This window comes from Salarias fasciatus, chromosome 6, assembly GCF_902148845.1.
Source record: "Salarias fasciatus chromosome 6, fSalaFa1.1, whole genome shotgun sequence".
Lineage (NCBI taxonomy): Eukaryota > Metazoa > Chordata > Actinopteri > Blenniiformes > Blenniidae > Salarias > Salarias fasciatus.
The window spans coordinates 15407173-15429408 of NC_043750.1; the positions used below are offsets into that span (position 1 = coordinate 15407173).

At 43.3% G+C, this 22236-nt stretch overlaps 2 protein-coding genes across 3 annotated transcripts; one reads left to right on the forward strand and one right to left on the reverse strand.

The window, feature by feature from the left end:
* Positions 1–1095: 1095 nt before the first annotated feature.
* Positions 1096–12046, forward strand: ptpn9b (protein tyrosine phosphatase non-receptor type 9b). Of its 2 annotated transcripts, none has more exons than XM_030093042.1 (13): positions 1096–1177; positions 3518–3661; positions 5238–5327; positions 5472–5596; positions 5866–5971; positions 6053–6163; positions 6252–7174; positions 7278–7374; positions 7816–7885; positions 8232–8310; positions 8401–8551; positions 8676–8883; positions 9851–10074. In XM_030093042.1, the coding sequence occupies exons 2-13, from the start codon at positions 3608–3610 to the stop codon at positions 10072–10074; spliced, it is 2238 nt and encodes a 745-aa protein (XP_029948902.1). In that variant the 5' UTR covers positions 1096–1177; positions 3518–3607. The 2 variants fall into 2 exon arrangements, with proteins under 2 accessions (XP_029948902.1, XP_029948901.1); XM_030093041.1 differs by having other exon boundaries at positions 1103–1135; positions 9851–12046.
* Positions 12047–13915: 1869 nt separating this feature from the next.
* LOC115389572 (thrombospondin type-1 domain-containing protein 4-like) lies at positions 13916–21370 on the reverse strand. Its single transcript, XM_030092989.1, has 13 exons — positions 21325–21370; positions 21233–21273; positions 20483–20612; positions 20228–20403; positions 19985–20090; positions 18813–19001; positions 18221–18350; positions 17445–17667; positions 16385–16558; positions 16074–16247; positions 15817–15996; positions 15463–15607; positions 13916–14070 (listed from the first exon to the last, which is right to left on the reverse strand). Exons 1-13 carry the CDS (start codon positions 21368–21370, stop codon positions 13916–13918), a joined length of 1869 nt encoding a protein of 622 aa, XP_029948849.1.
* Positions 21371–22236: the final 866 nt, after the last annotated feature.

Below are 22236 nucleotides of genomic sequence, written 5' to 3' on the forward strand. Positions count from 1 at the left end.
CCTTTTGATCCGTTTTGTTTCTTGACAGTTTGTGTCATTTTGTGGTTGTTGTAATTTTTCACATTTATGCATTCTGTTTGATTTTTGTTTAGTTTCTGTTTGAAACCATTTGGACCACATTTTAGTCATTTTTTCATGCTTCTTGTGTGTGATGTGTCTTTTTGTCGTTTTGTGTATCTTAGTATTTCACTTGAGGGGCTTTCCCTCTGTCTTATTGTTATTTTGTGGTTTACCCTTTTGAAAAAAGAGCGTAGTGCTTCAAAGATTCTTTTCAGCTTAACCAGCATAGTGCATGCTTGCTATACCAGCGTGTGTGTTTCTCTGCAGACTAATGTTGAGAACCTGTTACACCAGTATCACGTCACCGGCATGAAACCAGCAAAGAAAACGATGCTGGTCAGCCGGGTACAGTCTTGTAGTCCCAAGGCTGTCTTTACAGATATATTTCTGTGTTTCATTGTGTCTGATGATAATCAATTTGCCTCTATTTCTGTATGGACATTTCTGTGTGTAGTTGCCATTTTGTGTTTATTTTAAGTTTTAAGGCTCAGTTTTCTCTTCTTGTCTTTTTTGTGACTATTTATTGCTATTTTTCTGGCTTGTGGTTCTCTTTTTTTCATGCAGTAGCATTTTGCATTAGAAGCTATTTTGTGTATGGCCATTTCTGTTAGTAAATGTTTTAAACCATGACTCCTTGTGGTTTTGGAGAGGATGTGTGGATGATCATGATCGCTTTGGGTAGTGTGTGCCATAGGTTCTCAGCAGTGAGTGTGTCCACAGGTTCATTTCAGGCTGAATGTGCTGATGAGCTGAGTTTCCTCCTGTAAAGATCGGTGTTTTGTACAGACACTAGGGCTGACGGACAGGCAGTAGTAAACAGGTTTTAAACGGGGTGGGCGGAGCTTCTGCGTCTGTCTTGGAGTGGGAGGAGCCTGTTCCGGTGTGTGCGGCCTGAGCATTGACGGCATGGGCGTGAGCGGGCGGCTTGTGGGCGGAGCCTCTCTGTCCGTCCTGGGTGGGCGGAGCCGTGTCTGTCCCGGGGTGTGTGGCGTGAGCGAGCGGCTGGTGGGCGCGCCCGCTGCGACGTTGCGGAGGCTTCAAGATGGCGGAAGCCCTGACAGCTCAGGAGCAGCTGGTAAGAGTCTATTGACGATTTTTTCCACGTCTTCCTATCACGGTAAACACACACGCACGTGGCATTAGGCGCCTCTTTAAGCGGTCTTTTGTTTCCATTGTCTGCGGGACCGATGCGGTGTGGCAAACAGCGCTGGTCTGTTCGTTCTGGCTCCGGTGTGACTGACAGCAGTTAGCATGTGTTAGCATGATGGCGTTTGCTAGTAGTAGCAGGGAACATCTAGCCGGCAATCCACCTCACGTACTCGCACTCTGTGTTTCCCAACTCAAAGCGGAGCTCAGAGATGTATTGGTATTTCGGATGTTAACCGACAAAAAAATGTCCCCTACGGCTGCCTCCATCAGTGTGTCTATAAGTGAATTTAAGTGTTAGCCATCCCGCCACCACATGTAACCTAGCCGTGTGCTAATGCTAGTAGCTATTGTTGACTTGCAGGGAATTTCCTCGACAGCTGTCCTGGTAGACGCTATCACTGATGTCGGAGCTCGTGGAAGTCTTAAACACGACCAATCTGTGATATTCGACGCAACTCTCAGTGGTTTTACATCACGTCGAAGTTAAAAATCGAGAACGCGTCTCTCATGGTACATCGCGAGTGAGCCAGCCAGCTCCACTAGCGGTGTCCTGCCTGTGGGCTCTACGGCGCTGAATTCACAGAAGTGATTCTCCGGTTCCTAGCATTGTTGTTGTCATTTCTTTCTAGTAAAAGGGGTGGGCCTGGCAGTGATCGCAAACATCTGACGGCTTCATGTGACATCTACATGTGTCGATAACACCCAGCATTTATTTACAGGTTTTGTTGAAGCGTGAGATAGTTATTGATCATGGACGATGTGTTATTTCTAGTTCTAGTAAAACATGTTCCCCGTTCTGCAACCCCAGTCTATTACAGCGTGTCTAAGTAAGCCCCACCAGCGTTTGAGACACCCTGGTTGGTTCGGATGTTCCCTTCTTGCTAGTTGCCAAATTACTCATTTGAAAGTGACTCTTAAATGTAAGCTGTGAGACTGATAATATTCCCCAAGCCTGCAAGAAGCTAAACTCAAGGTCAGAAGAGAATTTTTTCATCATCGCTTAAGAACAACAAAAATATGAATAATTCATATTGTGCAAATCCATACTAAGGGTGGAAGGGGTTATAGACTGAAGACCAAGATCACAAAAGATCACACGGGATAACATTGTCACAAGTCTAAGTTGAGATCAAATTCTGCTTCACTCCATTATTCACTCGTTATTATAAATATTATGCCTTGTGCTGATTATTTTAATAGCATATTATGTGATATATCTGTTAAACTGTACATTATGGTCCTAAAGTCAGTAACAGGCTGACATAATTAAACTCACCATTAAGTGATGGTTTTCTAGAAATTGTGAACGTGATGATGATTAGTTTTCATGTTTTTTGCAGTGAGTTGAGGATCTTTCATCCTGATCGTACAGCTGCAAAATCCATTTCTCTCAAGTTTGATATAATCACATGTAAAACAACCTCTCAATAATTATGGGCCATCGAGGTCACTTTTGATGAAATTACTTTGAAGTAAACATTGTTGTAATGACCTCCAGTGTATTATGCCAGTGTTGTCTATCATTGGACAGCATCACAGTGTAGCTGTACTTAGACCTGTGTGATATAAACAGAACTGTTTTTTGCCATGAAGTGCACCTTTTCATTTGTTTGTTTGTCTTGGCCCATGTGGCCTTTATGTCACGTGTGTCACAAACCTTGTTATAGGCTGTCATTTTGGAAGAAATGCTCTGAACCCCCTAAATTGTGGTTAAAGAGATGTGGATAAGTATTAACGACACACAGGTTAGAAGTGCTATTTTTGCCATGTATGTTCTCATGCTATATATTTCTGTTAGGTTGCCTACTTATTTGGTTTCATTGGTTACTGTTTAAATCTTTGTTTATATGCTTGAAATCCATGTCGTGGTTCTTATGTTGCAAAGAGTATATTTGTTTTTTAACAGGTGATGTGCTAATTTGAGGATTTGTCTGTGTAATCTTTTCATGTTGATTTGAAGCTCGTAGGACATATCTGGATGATAATAATCTGACTGTTGGCTCTTGGCAGAGTAGTGCTCTCATCCCCATCATCTTCCAGTGGCACAGCCTGCTGCTGCCATCTGCATCTCACATTATTGTTACATTTGGCTATGAAAACACTGCCACAGCTTAGACAGCTGATTCTTTTTTCTTTTTTTCCCCCTGTAAATGTCAGTCTCCATTCCCAAAGTTTTTCATGTTGTCGGTCTTCCCTAGTGCTCTTCTCCCCTGAAATATGTATTTTACAAATTTCCTTTGCTTTTATCCTCATCACATGCCCAGTATTTCACCTGTCCCCTTCCATGTTGCCTCCCCTGTGTGTCCAGGCTGTGGAGGAGTTCCTGAGTGAGGTGCGTAGCAGGGAGCAGCCTCACAGTGCTGGGCTTGTCTCCCAACCTACAGCTGTAAAGTTTCTTATGGCCCGCAAGTTTGACGTCTCCAGAGCCATCGATCTGTTCCAAGCATATAAGGTATGTCATTATTCTGTTCCTTTTCTTATAGAAATATAAAAGGTCCTTGGATTGCTGTTGTGACAGGATTGCTACCAGTGTCAGAAATTGCACAATGGTCATCTATGTTCACGGCTACATGCAGCCAAAAATGATAATAAATTAGACAATAATCAAAACAACACTGGTGCTACAAGAAAATATTTTGTTTATTACCATGGAAGTAAAACTTTTGACCACGTCCACATTCTGACTCTACTCCCACGCTCGGCTTTTCCCTGTACATAAATGCTACGAGAAGATTGGCGCAAATGTTGTTGAGCCTAATTTATTTATGTATCCCCTGAAGGCACTGGTCGTGTAGGTCGAGGATAATCATTCTTACATGTTAACTTTGGTCATTGTTTTTGTCACCTCTGTTTGAGCGTGGGTTGACGTCGTGCAGTGAGACCTACTGTCAAACCCACATTTTTTTAAAAAACATGTTTGATTTATCACGTCATTAATTTATAACGTGGCTAAAATCACAAAGTTTCACAAGACTTGAGTTTACCAAATAATGCACTGATGGTTTGTTTTACTCAATATTGCTCTCATTAAACAATATAAAATTCCAATTTTTGATCACATAATTTCCTATTTTATCTTCTGTAGTTGTAGCTTTCACGATAAAGTGGTGTGATGTGTTTTAACACCTCAGTCTGTTGAACCTTTATAATCCCCATGAAATGCTCGTGTTCTAACCTGAATAGCAACAAGCTTTTACTGTGTGAAAAAGACACTCAGGAATGCCTGTGCCTGCGTTCCAGGGCTGGGGTTGACCCAACATTATGGATGTCAGTGAAGTCTTGGCATTTGTTCTCAGAGTGCAATTTCAAAGTAAAATGTAATCCCAGATAGAAATACTTCTTCTGAAATGCTTCTTCTGATATTTGTTTTGTGATTTTGTAAATATTGCTCTAAGAGTTTGCTGTTAAGAGGTGTGTGTGTGTGTGTGTGTGTGTGTGTGTGTGTGTGTGTGTGTGTGTGTGTGTGTGTGTGTGTGTGTGTGTGTGTGTGTGTGTCTGTGTGTCTGTGTGTCTGTGTGTCTGTGTGTCTGTGTGTCTGTGTGTCTGTGTGTCTGTGTGTGTGTGTGTCTGTGTGTCTGTGTGTCTGTGTGTCTGTGTGTCTGTGTGTCTGTGTCTGTGTGTGTGTCTGTGTGTGTGTCTGTGTGTGTGTCTGTGTGTGTGTCTGTGTGTGTGTCTGTGTCTGTGTCTGTGTCTGTGTCTGTGTCTGTGTCTGTGTGTCTGTGTGTCTGTGTGTGTGACTGTGTGTACAAAAAGCATAACCCTTCAGGTTATTATCAAATTTCAGTTCTCTGAATAGCACGAGAGTGACAAAGCTAAGAAAAAGAACAAAGTGAAGATCAGTGAAATATAAAAAATGTCTTGGTATTAAACTCTATTGTTAATAGGCTGTTATTAGTCAGTCTTTTAGTACACAGCAGTAACAGAGTAACAGCAATATCCAAGACGTAGACATCTTCAGACTCGTTATTGATGGTATTAATGACTTTTCTTCTTACTGGCCTGTTTCCATCGACATGCAATAAAATTAGAACACAAGAATCAAAGAGGGCATCTTCAATATCAACCCCGACGAGGAGCCGCTGCGCTCCGAGCTGCTGAGCGGCAAATTCACAGTCCTGGTGAGCAATGATTTAATTCTTATCCACGCAACAAGAAGGATCATGCGAGATTTTTTTTCTCTGTGCAAGTACATGCACGTCTTCATCTGTGTCTTATCGTGAATGTTTTGAATGTATAAGACGACCTCCTCATGTCCCTATCAGCCTGGCCGCGACGCGAAGGGAGCTGCTCTAGCACTGTTTACTGCCCGCCTCCACCGGCCAGACATCACCACCCACAAGGCCGTGCTGCAGGCCATCATCTATCAACTGGACAAAGCCATAGAGAAGTGAGACCCAAATCATTCACTGCTTCCAGCTTCTGCTGTCTTAACACGTTTTTCTCAGTTCCTGGATTTCCATTTCAACTTTTCTTGAAAGTGAAACGTACAGATACATATACATATGAAGTTGTCGTGTTCTCAGTTCATACGCCAACTTATGGTTTTAAAAGATGTGAAACTTAAAATGGATCTTTAAAAAAAACTGAAATGATCACGTTTGTTTCTATTTTTTATTATTGTGCTTTTAGTTTAAAATCTTTTAAACTTCTTTCCAGTTTGCAGACTCAGAGAGACGGACTCATATTTATTTACGACATGACCAACTCCAGTTATGGAAATTTTGACTACGAGCTCTGTGTCAAGATTCTCAATTTGTTGAAGGTAAATATAAGAACTGTTTGTTTGTGTGTTTCTGTGTGTGTGTTCTCTGTCATTAAAAACCCTTTGAAACATTTTTCCCAGGGGGCATTTCCAGCTCGCCTTAAATGTGTCTTTATCGTGTCGTCGCCTCTTTGGTTCCGAGCACCTTTTGCAGTCCTCCGCCTCTTTGTACGTGAAAAGCTGAGAGAAAGGGTACGTGTGGCTGTTTTCACTGCAGTCTCTCATCAGAATGTTTGGTGAATGTCTTACATTTGTCATTCCACCTGTCTCTGTTCACCAGGTATGCACGGTGAAAGCTCACGAGCTGGCGAGTCACATCCCGACCTCCTCCCTGCCCGAGCACCTGGGCGGGACGTCCCAGTACAGCCACGTGGCTTGGATCCAGTCCTGCGTTAACGTGCACACAAACATCGCTCAGGGCGACACAGACGAGCACGACACACACGACTGCGTGGGAAGCCTGTTGCGCTCTTACAGCTTAGAGAACAGCAACGCCAGCGTAGGTGCTCCACTGCACCACACCCATTTAAATAAACAGTTAGGTCCCGAGCGAGCCGTCGCTAACTCTAACTGCTACGACGATAGCAATGCGAACCCACACAACCACTGCAGTATAGTGGAGGGCAGGACTCGAGGCCTCGGCCAGTACCAACAGAGCCCCAATTCCGCTGCAGACAGGTCACAGGGGAACCACCAACACTGGAATGGATCTGCGGTGACCGGGGCCAACGTGGCGGTCAGCGGCGGCGGCGACGGCAGCCCCAACATGAACGGCCGCAGCTGCCAGGCGCCGCCCCAGTCGGACACGCCCCCCGACACGCCGCTCTCGCAGAAAGGCGATGGAGACGCTACGCACGGCGGCGCGACAGACTCTGCCGATCAGTCGCAGCACGAGGCCATGAAGGAGGAGGAGGAGGAGGAGGAGGAGGAGGGCGAAGAGGAGGAAGGGGTGCCGCCGTTACCTCAGAAATCCCTGCCCCGCCCGCCCCACCAGCCCTCCTCGCAGTCCCCGCCCCTGTCCTCGTCCTGGGACCCCGACGATGAGAACCAGTGCATGGAAGCATCGGTCCACATGCCAGAGCAGGGGGGCATGACGGTGCACGAGCTGGTGGAGCACGTCAAGAGGCAGAAGAAGAAGGGCATCTACCAGGAGTATGAGGAGATCCGCAAGGAGCCACCAGCTGGCACCTTCGACTACTCCAAGTAAGGCATCCGTCCGTCACCTCTCACTCTGTTCTCCGTCACATGATCTGTCTTTAAAAGCAACCAAAAAAACAAAAAAAAACCCATGGTGTAAACTTTGTAGGAAACTGGCCAATCAGATCAAGAACAGGTACAGCGATGTCCTCTGTCTGGATCAGTCCAGAGTGCGACTCAGCGAGCTCAGCGACGATGAAGACGAGGTAATAGTTTTCTCTGAATTTCACCAACATCATTTCTTTATACATGAACGAAAAGTGTAGAAATTCTTGAAGCTGTGGAGACTCTGATGCACAACCAGTAATTTAGTGGTAACTTTTGAAGAACTGTAAATCAATTTACATATATTTCATTGTCTTTTAGTTCAGTAATTCAGTAAAGGTTATCTGTATGATGGAAAACTCACATATTTGATGATTTGGAATTGAATGAATCTAGCAGTTGGTTACAGAAGAAACTTTACATCTCATAAGCCATGAAAATATAATATATTGGACCCAGGGTCCCTCAGTAAGACTCCTAACCCCCAACGGCTGCCTACTTCTCCTTTTCTCCAGTTAAGGTTAAAAGCAGAAGAAATGATTAATAATCAGGAAGTGTGCTTATTTATACAGCCGTTTTAATCCTCTTCTGCTGTTTTGCAGACATCGGATTACATCAATGCCAGTTTCATGGACGGGTACAAGAGGAGCAACGCCTACATCGCTACTCAGGGTGAGCAGATGGTGCTTGAGCTTTATGTATTTAATTACAGAGATGGTTTTCACTTTGCAAAACAATTCAGTGAACAGTATTTGTCCTTAACTGACTTAGAGTGAAACAGCAAATGTCATCAGTACTTGGTACTGTGTGACATAAAAGGGACACACAGTGTGTGAAACTGTTGGTTAAGACTGGAATAAGCACATGATTTATGAGGAATACTTAAGTAATGATTGTAAAGTGTTTGTGACCTGTATAAAAGTTTATAAGTGGTTGAAAATCTGGAGATTCTCCCAGATTTGTGGCTTTCCAGGCCTGTCGTGTCATCTTCGATCTGGTGACTGTTCCGCCCCCTCAGGTCCTTTGCCAAAAACATTCGGTGACTTCTGGCGGATGGTGTGGGAACAGATGGTACTTATCATTGTCATGACCACCAGGTGAGCGACGGATGAGATACTTGAAGTCAACGTTGCTGTGAATTTCTCCCAGACGTGTGACTGAGACGAGTTTCCCTCCGTGTGTCTCAGGGTCGTGGAGCGCGGACGAGTCAAATGTGGTCAGTACTGGCCTCTGGAGGAGGGCAGGACTGAACAATTTGGGTACTTCTTGGTCAGGAATACACACATCCAGGTGTTTCAGGACTTCAAATTATCCCACCTCGAACTTTACAACACACAGGTAAAAAAAATTCCACCTATTTCCCTTTCAGAGTAGATAACGTAGCACGAAATGTCCGATTTTAAAAACTGAACAATATTCCCATTGATCTGTTCTTCTTTGAATCGTTTCGACCTTTTCTTAGTCTGGAGAGAGGCGGGACGTGTGCCACTACCTCTATGTCAGCTGGCCGGACTTCGGGGTGCCCAAGAGTGCGTCGGCCATGTTGGACTTCCGGGAGCACGTCCATCAACGGAGAGACGCTGCAGTCAAGAGCCTTGGGTCCAGCTGGAGGGGGTCTCCGGGGGGCCCCCCTGTGGTCGTTCACTGCAGTGCGGGCATTGGTCGCACAGGTAAAAACAAGTTTAGGCGAACTTTACATTTAGCAGCCATTGAATAAGACAAAACGAGTTTTGTTTGAGTTATGGGATTTATCACTGATTCTGAGTTGTTTATGTGAAACAGTTGTATCTAGGTTGTGTTTCTAGGGCTAAAGTATAGTTTTCTTTCTTTTTGATGAGTAAATAACATTTAACAACCATTCAATGTTGAGGCAAGTATTTTACGTCTTAATTAGTAAATCTGAAAACAGAAGGCAATGAAGTTATCCCTCCATACCGAAGTTAAAATACTGTTAGGGGCGCTCATACTTGTTTTAGCAGTTCTGAACCCGTTTCATTGATGTTTTGTGAAAGCAACAGCAGCCCTCTACTGGATGTATTGCATAATAACCATGCCAACATAGAGTATCGAGGCAGCAATGTATGACAGCACACGCAACAATTCCTGTATGTAAAAGAAGCATATTTGTCTTCTACATTTTACCAAAGGAGCATATTTTTTCCCCTGCAAAATGTATTGATGAGCTTCCTCTGCTAACAGTGTGTCCCGGTAGCAGCTTCTTTCTGTGTTGATTCTGTGTCCTCATGCAACAGTGTGAGTGGTGCAGCTATTTCAGAGGGATACAACCGGCGATCCGTCCGTCATCGGAGTAAATTTATTAACCACCACGCCCTCTGGTTTATAGTCATATTACATACATACACGAAAATAGCAGGTGTCCTTGCAGTTGCCTTCACGGTGGTGCTTGCTTGGGGAAAATATAGCTCTCACACACAAATTTGTAAAATTGTTTCCGATCTGAAGCTCTACAAATAATTAGAAAAGAAACGTGGACGAAGAATTAAAGAGAAACGTGTTCAGTTGAAGGCTTTTCTCCCTCAGTGTCTCATTAATGTAAGCTACTCTGAATCTGTTCGTACTCTGATGACCGTTTTTTGATTAATTTGTATAATTTGCTCCTTTTCTCTTTCTGTCCAGGCACATTCTGCACACTGGACATCTGCCTGTCCCGACTGGAGGACATCGGCACAATAGATGTCCGTCAGACGGTGCGGCGGATGCGGACGCAGAGGGCCTTCAGTATTCAGACCTGGGACCAGTACTACTTCTGCTACACAGCAGTCATAGAGTATGCCCAGCGGCATGGCAAACTGACCCCGGTGCAGTGGTCCGACTCAGATCTGGAGACTGACAGTGAGTGAGACGCACACACACTCGACACCCAGAGGACCGGGACAGTCAGCCTGAGCAGAAGTCATAGGAACCAAACGACTGAAGTGTGGCGTTTCAGAGCAGAGGAGGGCTGAGTCCTCTCCGCAGGAGCAGGAAGCAAAGGAGGACGGCAGAATCCCTCAGCGGCTCTTCCTTCAGATGAGTGGAGAGATGACGAGCCGGACAAGGAAAAAACTGAACAGTGCAGTGGATACTGTGCTTTGTGTCATTTACGAGCAAGCTGGACTGCCAATATTTGAGCCCCTAATATTTAGCAAACTACAGGGGGACGTGGCCTGCCCTGAACCTGTCTTGTTGACAAAGCGTTGTACGAGTTGTAGCATTTTTTTTTTTTGTTTTTGTTTTTTTTTATTGACTTGCACATGAGGAATGACAAACTTGAACCTTTCCCTCTTGAAGCCCTCCAAACCCCAGCCTGTTTTTTCCTTTTTATATTTTCTTGTTCCTTCTCAACTCTGAGCAAAGTCGGTGACAGCAGATAAGATGTGAGGGGTCTGAAAAGGCAAAACTTGAAAACACTTATTTTCTCTCTTTTTTTTTTTTCTTTTATGTTTTTCTTAGTTTTTCAGGAAATGGTTCTCCGTATGCGTGCTTGTAAGTGATGGATAAGTGTGTGAGCCATTCAGTCCATTTCCTTTTTTTTTTTCCTTGTCTTTTTTTTTTTTTTTTTTTTTAAATGGTGCATTTTCTATGTGTGTTTCATATTTGTGCATATGTAGACTAACTTTTCAAAGCCAAAGTCCTCACCCTGAATGCTTGGATGTACTCCATACTGAGATATTATCGACTGAAGCCCATGTATATTCTTGTAACATACATTTATACATTATTGTGTAAAATAACAACCTCTGAAAATCGTGCAAAAAAAAAAGAAAAGCAGTGTTCAATATAATTGACTTCATCAAATCCTATGGTAGCGAGCCAAGATATGGAAACATGGTTTGGAGCTGATAAAGTAACTGTCAGGTCGAACATCGTCTTTACCGTCGGAGCGTTCTGATTGGACGATCTCGAGTAATTTGGCCTTAACTTGATTCACTGCCTCGTCGTTCTCAGACCTGAACCATATCTTCAAACTGTACACTTCGACTTCCCTTCTTGCTCCTTCCTCTTTTAAATCCGAACTCCTTGAAAACCACAACTGTTGAGTTTAATTTTCGGGGCGCGCTCCGCCTCGGATGATTGTGCCTTCACGTTTTCCTTAGCTTAATATCTCGCTAGTGTAGTAATAACACCCGGACTAGTGCACTTGCTTAGGACACGTTGACTATGTGTTACACAGGACGCTCACATTTTTGCCTATTGTCCTGTACATAGCACACTACTTACAAATAACAAACAAGTAGTGAGTTATCTGGGAGTAAGCTCTGGTTTGAGACACGGCTATTCTTTTATCATTTGACCTCAGGGGGTAATTCTCGTGTTTTTTGCCTAGTGTCAAAGATCCGTTTCTGGTTTGCCTCTGGTAAATTATCATTTAAGGAGAAAAAAAAGAAGAAAAAAAAACAGAACTATATCGACTTTATTTTGTATTTTTTACTGTATTGTATCCTACTGTATTTATGTCTTTGTACAACTTCTACAATATTGAAATCAGTGAATGTTGGTACGATGCTACAAAGAAAACAGACCAGTTATTATGTTTGATAAGCTGAACAAAGCGGACAGAACGTGAAATATATTTTTTGTCATTCACCATGAAATTTAAGTGGAAAGACCTCACTTTGCCATAGTATTTTTTAGAACTGACTTGTATAAACGGTGAGTGTTCAATTTTAGGACAATAAGGAGCGGGCAAAGCTAATAATTGTGTTTTAACAAGCTTATCCTGAAACTTTTAACAGTGACATTAACTTCTGACTATCTGATCCTCTATGCCAAGGACAAAGCAAAAAAAAAAAAAAAAGAGCTATCGAGAGGAAGAAAAAAAACATCTAAAAAGACAAGTGGCTGCCATTTCTGTTCATATAAATATATATCTATATATATCTTTATATATTAGAATGAGTTAAGGTTTATCAGCATGGAACGAGAGCCTTGAATGTTTTTGGGGTAATGGTGTCCGAGCAATTTAGTCGTATATGGATTTTTTTTTTTTTGATTTTTGTTTTGGTGAATGTGGACCCTCCAATCCCTCAATGCCAAAGGCCCAGGCTCACCTATCGATACTTCTCCTGTCACACGTCCTCAGCAGCCTACTAGCATGGACCTACCAGTGCAGCCTTGCTTCCACGGACACAGAACGACTCCGCAGCACCTCGGGAACATTACTAATGATCATGTATAGCTACGAAAGAAGAGGAGAGTATGTAAGAGTTTTGGTCCCTGTGCTACTTTTAATTGGTTTTGAAAGAAACTAAGAATGCAATGTGCATTTGTTCTTGGTGTTCATCTGTTCTTTTATGTGCTTTAAGTTCATGTGATTGAAATATGGCCTTTTACATGCTGTCAGCCCAGCTGTCCCATTAAAGCAATGGTCTTACTATCTTGAATGAATCCAGAACTCATTTGATCTCTTCTTGACTCAATGCAGCGCTGCTGGTGGAAAACATGGAGGATGAGAATATGCAGTTTACACAAACCACTACATAACTACTGCCTTTCTCAACGCGGTCAACATTACCTCATCCACAAGACTGAAGGTGGCCAGTTATCAAGTTTGCGGTTTTCCTTACCCTGTCTTCTGGCATCATTGCAGAAATGTGACGACGTGCTACTGCTGACAACAGTTTAAAAGAATTACCGGGGGAGGATAATCAATGCTTCCTCTGTTACCACAGTTTTAATAATGCACCGTCGGAGTAATAAAGTATTTATATCAATGGTTTCAAACCAATCCATGTGTTCGGAAGGGATGCGATGGTCTTTAACCACTGTCAGACTACCCTAAGCCTCACTGGTTACTGCCAGCGTCGTATAAACACAAACTCCGTCTTTGAAATGGGTGGATTTTTTTTAGGGGGGTTTTTGCACCCAGAAAAAAATCCTGCACACATATCGGGAGGTGTTTGGATAGTTGATACTTCTAATAATAAATGCATGAAAGTCTGCAGACCCCAAGCTGAAAACCGTGCTACTGTTCAACATAGTCACCATTACTTGCAGTACATTAGATGTTTGTCATAAATAGCTTCAAATATAGTTATAAAAGTTCTACAATTTAGGATGTTACTGATGTATCAAGCATACGTTTTTCTGCACAGTCACTTCTGCCAGTGAATCTCACAAAGGTTGTGTCCCTCAGCTTCGTCCAGGAGGTCCTGACCCGTCTCGATCTGCCTCCTCCAGCTGGTCATTGCTGTGAAAGGCGCTTCAAGACCGGAGCTTTTTTAATGAGTTCTATTCATCCGTTGTTAAAAATGTGAGCTGAACTCATAAATGATGACTTGAGGCTCTGCATATCCCAGATGGTGAAAGCCCACATCTGAAAGCAAGCTCGTGTTTATGTCTGACCTTTAGGATTTTTTTCAACCAACTGACAAGTCATCTCTCATAGCACAGAAAAAAGATACTAAATACAAGAGGTTGTCAGTATTTATTAAGAATAAATATACAGGTACAGCATCCATCATTGCCATTCGAGTTTAAAGTTAAATTAGGAACAAAAGAACTAAACTGAGCATGAAAAACACAATTAAGACACAACAGAAAAGCAGGAGTTCTGGTTTCAAAGATACGTTTCCATAAAAGAGTGTGTGTCACCTGTTCTATGATCTACTGTAGACTGATGACTGAAGTTTAAAGGATAGTTTACATTTCCATACAGAGGAATCCTCCAAACTGTGGATTTCATCTTCATCTTGGGCAGCATTACCTGCGAATGTGATTCGTCTGGAATGAGTTGGGGTATGTCTTCTGGGCGCGAGAGCAGGCGGCGCAGCACACGCCTCTGTAGTAGGGGTAAATGCAGAGTCGGGCCTGAACCACCACCAGGCAGTTATGATACTGGTCGCTGCAGGAAAGATCTACAGACACAGGGGAACGACAGAGAACAGAGCTTGATTTAATCTTTCATCTGGACTCAATTGAAATGCTGTTCTTTTGAATATGTTTTTAAAATGATCTTAGTCAGGACCTGTGTCTGCACATGTTTGGAGAACAGAAAATTTCAACACAGCGATTCCTCCTCCTGACAAAGCCCTCACTCAACTTTCATTTCCAATTCTAAGTTTTCATTTCAGTTTGTCATCTGAAAGGTTGAAATCCGAATCATCAATGATGAGCTGTTCAAAAGTTCTTGAATGCGAGAAGACTATTAAACACACATTAACTCTTCTCCTTTATGATGTTAAAGGTGCTGTAGGCAGGATTCGGCATCTCCGCCATCTTGCTTAGGGTTACCTAAGCAAGACTAAGCAAGATGGCGATTTGACCCATCTAAGATGGCGATTTGAAACCCAGCACAGCCAATCCTGTCCTGTTTTCTCTGACATCACGCCCTTAGGCAAGTTAAGCCCCTCCCACAAGAATGTGCGACGAACGCCCCTCGACCAATCACGGTTAGAGCCTCAGGGGCTCTTCTGATTGGTCAAAGATACCTGGAGCTGTCGAGATTCCTTTTCAGCTCAGAACAGAGACAGATGGAAACGCTGCGCCCTCGCGGCAGTGCAATTATGCTACACTCCTAAAGGATTATCAATGGATACTCTAACATTTAATCCAAAGAAAACACAGAAAAATTAGCATTGACTAGCAAAATCCTGCCTACAGCAACTTTAATATATCTTTCCTTTACAATCACATCACAGATGCGGTGGTAATATGTTGATTATTAAAAAACAACAAATGAAAGAAGACTTAAAACCACTGCTGCATTTCTGGAATTACATGCAAAAGTTCTGTCAATTAAAAGTACAAACTACTGTTTTCATCAAGTACCCTGAATATTACTTTTAAACTTGTTTATTGTGTTTTCAGTGCGTGGTTTGATTCACTTCAACAAAAACACATTTACAAGACAACCATAAAATATAATTTTTAAAAAATCAGTTGAGAACAACTATAAATGCTGTTGGCAATAAGAATCTTTTCTGTTAAAAGAATAAACATACTGGCATTAAACGTACAGACCTAGAGATTTCACCATTAGTTTCAGTTGTACTCATCGTCAATATTGGCTAATGAAGAAATGAGGAGCAAAGTATAAATTGCACTAAAGTAAAAGTAAAACTATAGACTAAAAAAATACTAGAATAAGTGTCCAAAGGTACAACATAATGAATATTATTTTACTATGATCTTTTCAGTGTCTTGACCAGGTCCAGATGAATGTCTTTGCCACGTCAGGATTATCAAACTGCTGTGTTCCTGATCTTCATATAGTGACATTGTGCAACGCTCTGGGCAGACAGACTTACTTATTTCAGCTAAACACGGTTGCGTGTTGCATTCCTGTCGGCTCTCCGGGATCAGGTCGGGGTCACACTGGTCGCTGGGCACAATGGCGTCAGTAAGACAGCGTACCTCACGCACACGGAAGCCGCCGTGGCAGGAGCGAGAGCACTGAGGTGGAGGAGGAGAGTTATTACACTGGAGGCTGACAGTGGACACCGCAACATGACGTAACGTCTCTAATGACATTTCTAGTAAAAAGAAACAAACCAAAAAAAAAAAAAGCAAAACATTCATTTTGACACTGACATATCAGTATTAATATTGCGACGCCGCAGAGCTGGACCGAAAGGCTCCGTTCTGTTGGAGAAGACACTCACCGCGCTCCACTCGGTGACGTACCACTGGACGCCGCACGGCTTCAGTCTGCAGGGCCGAGCTGTGACTGGCTGAGCGAGGCCGGAACATTTTGCCGGCTCCACAGCCTCCACTCGACCGTTGTTGTTGTTAATGCAGGCCAAACTGCGAGTCTGTGTGCCGTTACCGCACTCTGCAGAACACTGGAGTGACACACACCTGTGAGTGCGGCTTCACACTGACCAGTGTGTATGAATGTGTGTCTGTGTGTGTGAACTACCTGTCCCCAAGGTCCTGTGTACCACTCCAGCCGATTCAGACAGGGCCCCGAGTCGCACGATGCCACCTCTGCTGGGCGCTCGCCTTCACAGCTGTCCAGCGGGAGGTCAGTGGCGTGGTCCATCAGGCATACGGCCACCCTGGTTCGATTCCCTTTGCCACACTCTGCAGAGCACTGATGAACACACACACATATCACCGTGCTCTTTAGAATGCCTTCTAATGTAACCTTAATATGTCACACACACACACACACACACACACACACACACACACACACACAAGCAAAGATGAGTTGAGTTGTGTTGTTACCCGCTGGCTCCAGAGGGAGGTGAACCAGCTGCGTGCACACACCCCCATGTCACAGTTGTGCAGTGTGTCTGGCTTGAGTTTCATGTTACACTCCTGGTCGTCTTCCACATCGCCCTGGTTGCTCACACACACCACCTCCCTGCTGCGCTGGCCGACGCCACACGGCACCGAACACTGCAGACGAACAACAGAGACAGAGAGGTGTGACGGCAGGAAGATAGAAACTAATTAGTTTGTTACACTTTAGAATTTAATTGAACGCAGCGCCTCTTTTTGAACGACTGTAGCATTGAAACGGCTGAAGTACACATTCTTCACTCAGCTGTCAGTGTAAAAATATTATGCTTTGGTTTTATGTGGAAAAAGGAACATCACAGAGATCAAATTCTACAAAATATCATCAAATTCTGGATGCAAAAGTCACGGTTGGCTTCTGCTGAAGACTCTGATGCAAAGCACATGTCAAAATGAAACAAGCAAACTGGTCTTTTTGAAAAGGCCCTGTGGCCTGAGCACAAAATCTGTGACTAAAGAACATCATTGTTAACTCTCAAATTATAGTACCGTAATTAATCTTTGTGAATACAGTACTTAATCTTACTCATAGTGACGAAAAATTCACACCATGTAATCCACTGTGATACTTTCAAAATCATAACTTGTGACTCCCACAATTTAAATCAATAATCAAACTTTTTTTGTCAAAAGAAAATGTCCCGAATTTCTTTTTTCTCTCTTGGGCATTTCAACTACACTGCCTTTACTTGAATAATTTCAATAATGAAACAGTAGCTGTTCAGAGTAGCTTTGTAAAGCAAAGTTTCAGTACTCTTTTCTGTTAGGTAATCTAGGAAAACCCCAGAACTAACAGTAATCTGTAAGGAAGTGAACAGAAATGACTAAATCAAGAACAAAATTACCCTGAGATGGTCAGAAAGTGTTTCTGAAAGCAGTGACATCTGCCAAATCGGAGTTATTGTGGTTTCACATGTTGACTTAGTTGGGAGGGCCTATCAAATATGCGAAGACATTTTCACTTCTCTTTGCTGTTATAACTTACAGGACTCCACTCAGATCGTATCTCCCACTGACTGCAGATCTTCAACTGGCACACAGACTTGGTCTCTGGCATGTCGTAAGACCCGCACAGCTCGGGCGTGACCGTCACCGAAGTTTCAGTCCCGTTGACATCCACACGAGTGACCTGGCGGCAGATGACCTGACGATGCTGAGTGCCGGGCCCGCACCTCCGACTGCACTCCGACCACTCCCCGACGTCCCAGCTGCCAATCAGAGCGCAGAGAGCCAGTTTTCATCAAACTGAGCATGTCTGAGATCTGTGTTTTTGCTTTTGACCTTTAGGTCTGTGCAGTCAGCTCACTCCGGTAGGCCAAGTTGTGTTGAAATAGTTCAGCTGACTGTCCTTCTACTATTGGAGGTCGAGTTTTTTTCCAACCTTCTGTTCCTGCTGGTGTTTTATTCCCATCTTAAAGTGAACAGATCACTGACACTGTGGGTAAAATGTTTGACAGATCAGCAATAAGAAATACTACTAATGCCTCGCTGCACTGACAGTGGGACTGGTGAGCGGTATTTACCACAGGACATGTAAACCAAAGCCACACCAAAGCGAGTCGCAGTGACTGACTGTGACTGGTGACCGACTAACAGCTGGAATGTGTGTGAGTGATCAGGCTTCACCCCAGAGTCACAGCGCCATGTGGAACTAATACAATGTACGTCGTCTACGTTTCTATGTATGTGTCACCATGTGTACGGTGATGTGTGTGTGTGTGTGTGTGTGTGTGTGTGTGTGTGTGTGTGTACACTGCTCACTATGCGGGGCAGGGCTGGATGTTACAGTCCTCCTCTTGATATGTTGGCTCAGTGGTCGGGTCGCAAAGGTCAGCAAGAACAGTCGTCTGGGAATCCTTTTCAACACACTCCCAGAGCACTTGACGCTTGCCTGGCAAGTGTGTGCACATGTACACACACACATATACACACACATACACACACACAAATCATGGGTCCATATGGTTTCACACTCACTGTGTTTGCCTAAGAATCCAAAAAACATAAACTTTGTTCATACATATAGGCAGACAACAAAGCATTTTTTAATGATTGCCATTTTGCATGAAATCTTTTTTATTTCATAGGTGTGGGGTATTTCTTTATTTTTAGTTACTACATTCTGATGATTAACTTGGCAATGAGTGTTATTTTTCTTTTTTCGTTGCTGGCTGGTAGTAGATGATGAGATGCCACAAAAACCTGCTATATGTAAGCATAGCTCATTCAAAAATTCATGAAATGTTTGCACATTTTGATTTCAATGAAAGATGTGTTGCCCACTGAATGCCCTTCACTGAAAAAGTATATAAATATGCTGTAGTTTTAGTACTTTTTTTAAGCACTGACTCACCTCTCCCACAGGTGGTGCTGCACTCTGTGTGGCCGCCTTTCGTCCAGACGTAGGTGGGCTGAGGTACAAAGTTCCCGTCGGGGTCCGGCGAGACTCGGTTGGGATGGGGTTTCTCCTTGATGATAAAATTGTTGCTAATTTCATCGTGTCCTCCTCCCTCTTCCCGGGACGACTGGTCTACAGTCTCAGCTATGAGGCAGTGAAGTTTGTGAGGTGGAGAAGAAAATCATGAACAAATCTTTTTGATGTTAATATTTACAGCTCAGCATATGAGATTCCCTCGTATTTGATTTTAGGTGAAGTTTTAAGCAAACTGGAAAACATTCTGTTAAGTTTAATCAACAGTGACACTTTAAAGTTGTTGGTTGACCACTAATTGTGAATTCTTTTGGTAACACTTTATTTGAAGCCCCCCTGTATAACACATTATAAGTACATTTATAAAGCATTATAATGCCATTATAGCATGTGCAGCTATAGTTATAAACACTCATAAATGATCACAATGCCAGGACCGAACCCTAACCCTAACCCTAATCCTAATCCTATGCTGTATAGTGGGTTATAAAGCATCGTGATCATTTATGAGTGTGTATAACCACTTATAATGCGTTATACCGGGTGCTTAAAGTAAAGTGTTACCATTCTTTTTTTTTTAACTTCCTGGTTGTATAAACAATGAAACCCCTCGGTACTGAGCAGTGTCTTCAGTGTATCTGGGTGGGACAGAGTGTAAGAGATGTCATGAAATTGGGGAATTAGCTGTCAGTATCTGCTGACAGAAAAATCAAGCTATTTCCTTAATGAAAGGTAAATATTAGGTAATGAAATCAAATCTGACCCTTGTGGCTGATTATTGTTTCAGATTGTGACCAGAATGAAGTCTGGCTGTCTGCCTAATCATTTGTCATCAGTATTCTGCTAAAATTTCAAGAAACCCAGTTTTGATAAAGATTATTCATATTGTTATAATCACCTTTCAGTTAACTATAAACTTAACAGACACATGCGCTCTGTGTTGTGTTTGTGCAGAGACAGAAACAGCAGCATCTGCTACACATTACACTCCCTGATGGAAAGTCGGGATTTCAATATGAGACAATGTCACTGTAGATTTTGAAGGGTACTCAAATACGGTTTATGTTGTCATGCATTCGAGTGAATTTACTCACCCAGGGAAAGAACATGGGGCGGTGTGTCTGCCTCAGGAGTGGGGAGGGTGTTGGAAGGCACACTATACTCATAGTAGACACTGGGACCTGGTTGCTGATAGATCAGCTGAGGCAAAGAAAGCAGAGAAGGAAATGACGACTCTCAAAAGTAAAAAGTTGTTTATGTGTGTACTTGTGTAAGAATCTCATGCTAGTGCAAGGTCCCCGGTGTGTGTGTGAGTGTGTGTGTTGATGGAGTCTCACATAAACATGCAGGTCCTCAGTGAGGGGCCCGGGAGCAGTGATGGATTCCCCGCCGCGGGAGCGGATCTCGTTGGGTCGACGGTACGTCAGCTGTGTTCCCAGAGCCGTGTAGAAGCCAGGCCGGTCGATCACCCAGTTCCCGTTGATGATTGAGGTGCTGCTTCGGGTCTGCAGAGCTGGAAAGTTCACTATTCATTTATCACCCCTGCTATTTGCATTCCGGTTAGGTTTCTGTGTGTGTGCGTGTGTGTGTACCCAAATAATTCCTGCTCTTTATGGTCTCCTGGATGCTGATGTTGCATGCTCCTGCTGGAATCTCTACAATCTTATGGTAGCCAACACGAAGGAACGTCCGAGAGAAATTCCCCTTCACCACCTCAAATCCCTGCCAACACACACAGTCACACATTCGTTAATGCACACCAAGCGTCACCCTCACGCCCTGTGTGTGACTACTTGTGTGGGAGCAGAGTTCAAGCAATCTCTGCTTAATCTCATTTAGCCTGGTTTCACAGCATCACTGTTGGATCACACTGCTGCTTTTTCTCTGAATTTCACTCATCCATCCCTCCCTGCAGTTTTACTCTCCCTCCTTTTTGTTGGAAATCCCATCGACCTCTGAGTCCAACAGTTGGTTTGAGTTGAGGAATCTCTCTGGTTCTTGTCTCCCCTTCTCCCTGGCATGTATCTTCATTTTACAACCAGTTCGTCTCTTTGTTGTTTTCGGGTCTTGCTTCACTAAATGCTCATCCTTCATCGTACTTTATTTTGCAGTCCGATACAACATGATCTGCTAATGATTTTTTGCTCTGACTGGCAAAGATGACAGATAATCTAAAACAAACTTGTGGTATGTGCTGCAGTGATGAAACTCCTTAATTTTTAAAGATTTTCAGAAGTCCTCATAAAAAAAACAATCCCTCCAAAAAATGGGGGAGGTTATAAAGGTATGGATTTTATGTTTTCAAACATTTCAGTCCCCTAACAGTCCCGTTGCAATCTTACCTTGGAAGGAGAGTTGAGTTTGGTTTCCCAAATAAGAGCACCTGAGGTCGGTAACAGAAGGGAAGCAAGGTAAAAGAAAATCAGGGCTCCACCCTGAAACGGGGAGCGAAGCTGCTGCTGCTGCCACGATCCAGCCATGGAGGGACTGAGGGAGGAGGACAATCAGAAAGACACACACACACACACACACACACACACACACACACACACACACACACACACACGCACACACACACGCACACACGCACGCACACACATGCTTAGTAAGGGGAGTATTTTGTGTGAGGTGGGGTTGGCCTGCAGGGTGGGAGGGGGAAAAGGACCATCTTTGAGAGGAGATAAAGACAAATGTTGAGAGAAAGTGAAAAAGTGAAGTGCATTTATATTTTATTTTCAAACATCATTTCAAGGCAAATATTACACCCACATCACACCGTTCAGTTATGTCAAAGCCTGTTGTGTGTGTGTTTGTGTGTGTGTGTGTGTGTGTGTTTTAAAACATGCACAAAACCAATTTCTCTCCTTATCATGACACTATGTCTAGACTCCCAATTCTTTTAATGTTGTTTCACTTTATTCTTTGTTTTACTCCTAAATGGAGGAGAAAATTGGTGGAGGAAAACTATGATAAAATACTACTGTCTGTCAGTAGCAATGCTTCACTTGCGTGCAATAAAAACAAGCATGTAGAATTCCATAGTGCTCCAGTGTGACTCAGCTTTTCTTCATCAATGACTCGCGCTCAGAGGGGCGACGTTTGTGTGACTCAGTGTACCGCCGCACCATTTTAGGGAACCAGCCGATCAGAAATTACTGTAAATTCACTGGACGGAAGTCAAGAATCTACAGTCACACACTCTCACAGGCCCCATTTGCAAAGTTTGGGGCATTTTACTGCAAAGACATAAAATGACTGTGCGAAATCTAAAAAGCATATGTGTCCAATAGGCCATATGACCTTGGCTGAAAGTTTCATTTCTGGGAAGAGGAGCGTTTCACCCTCG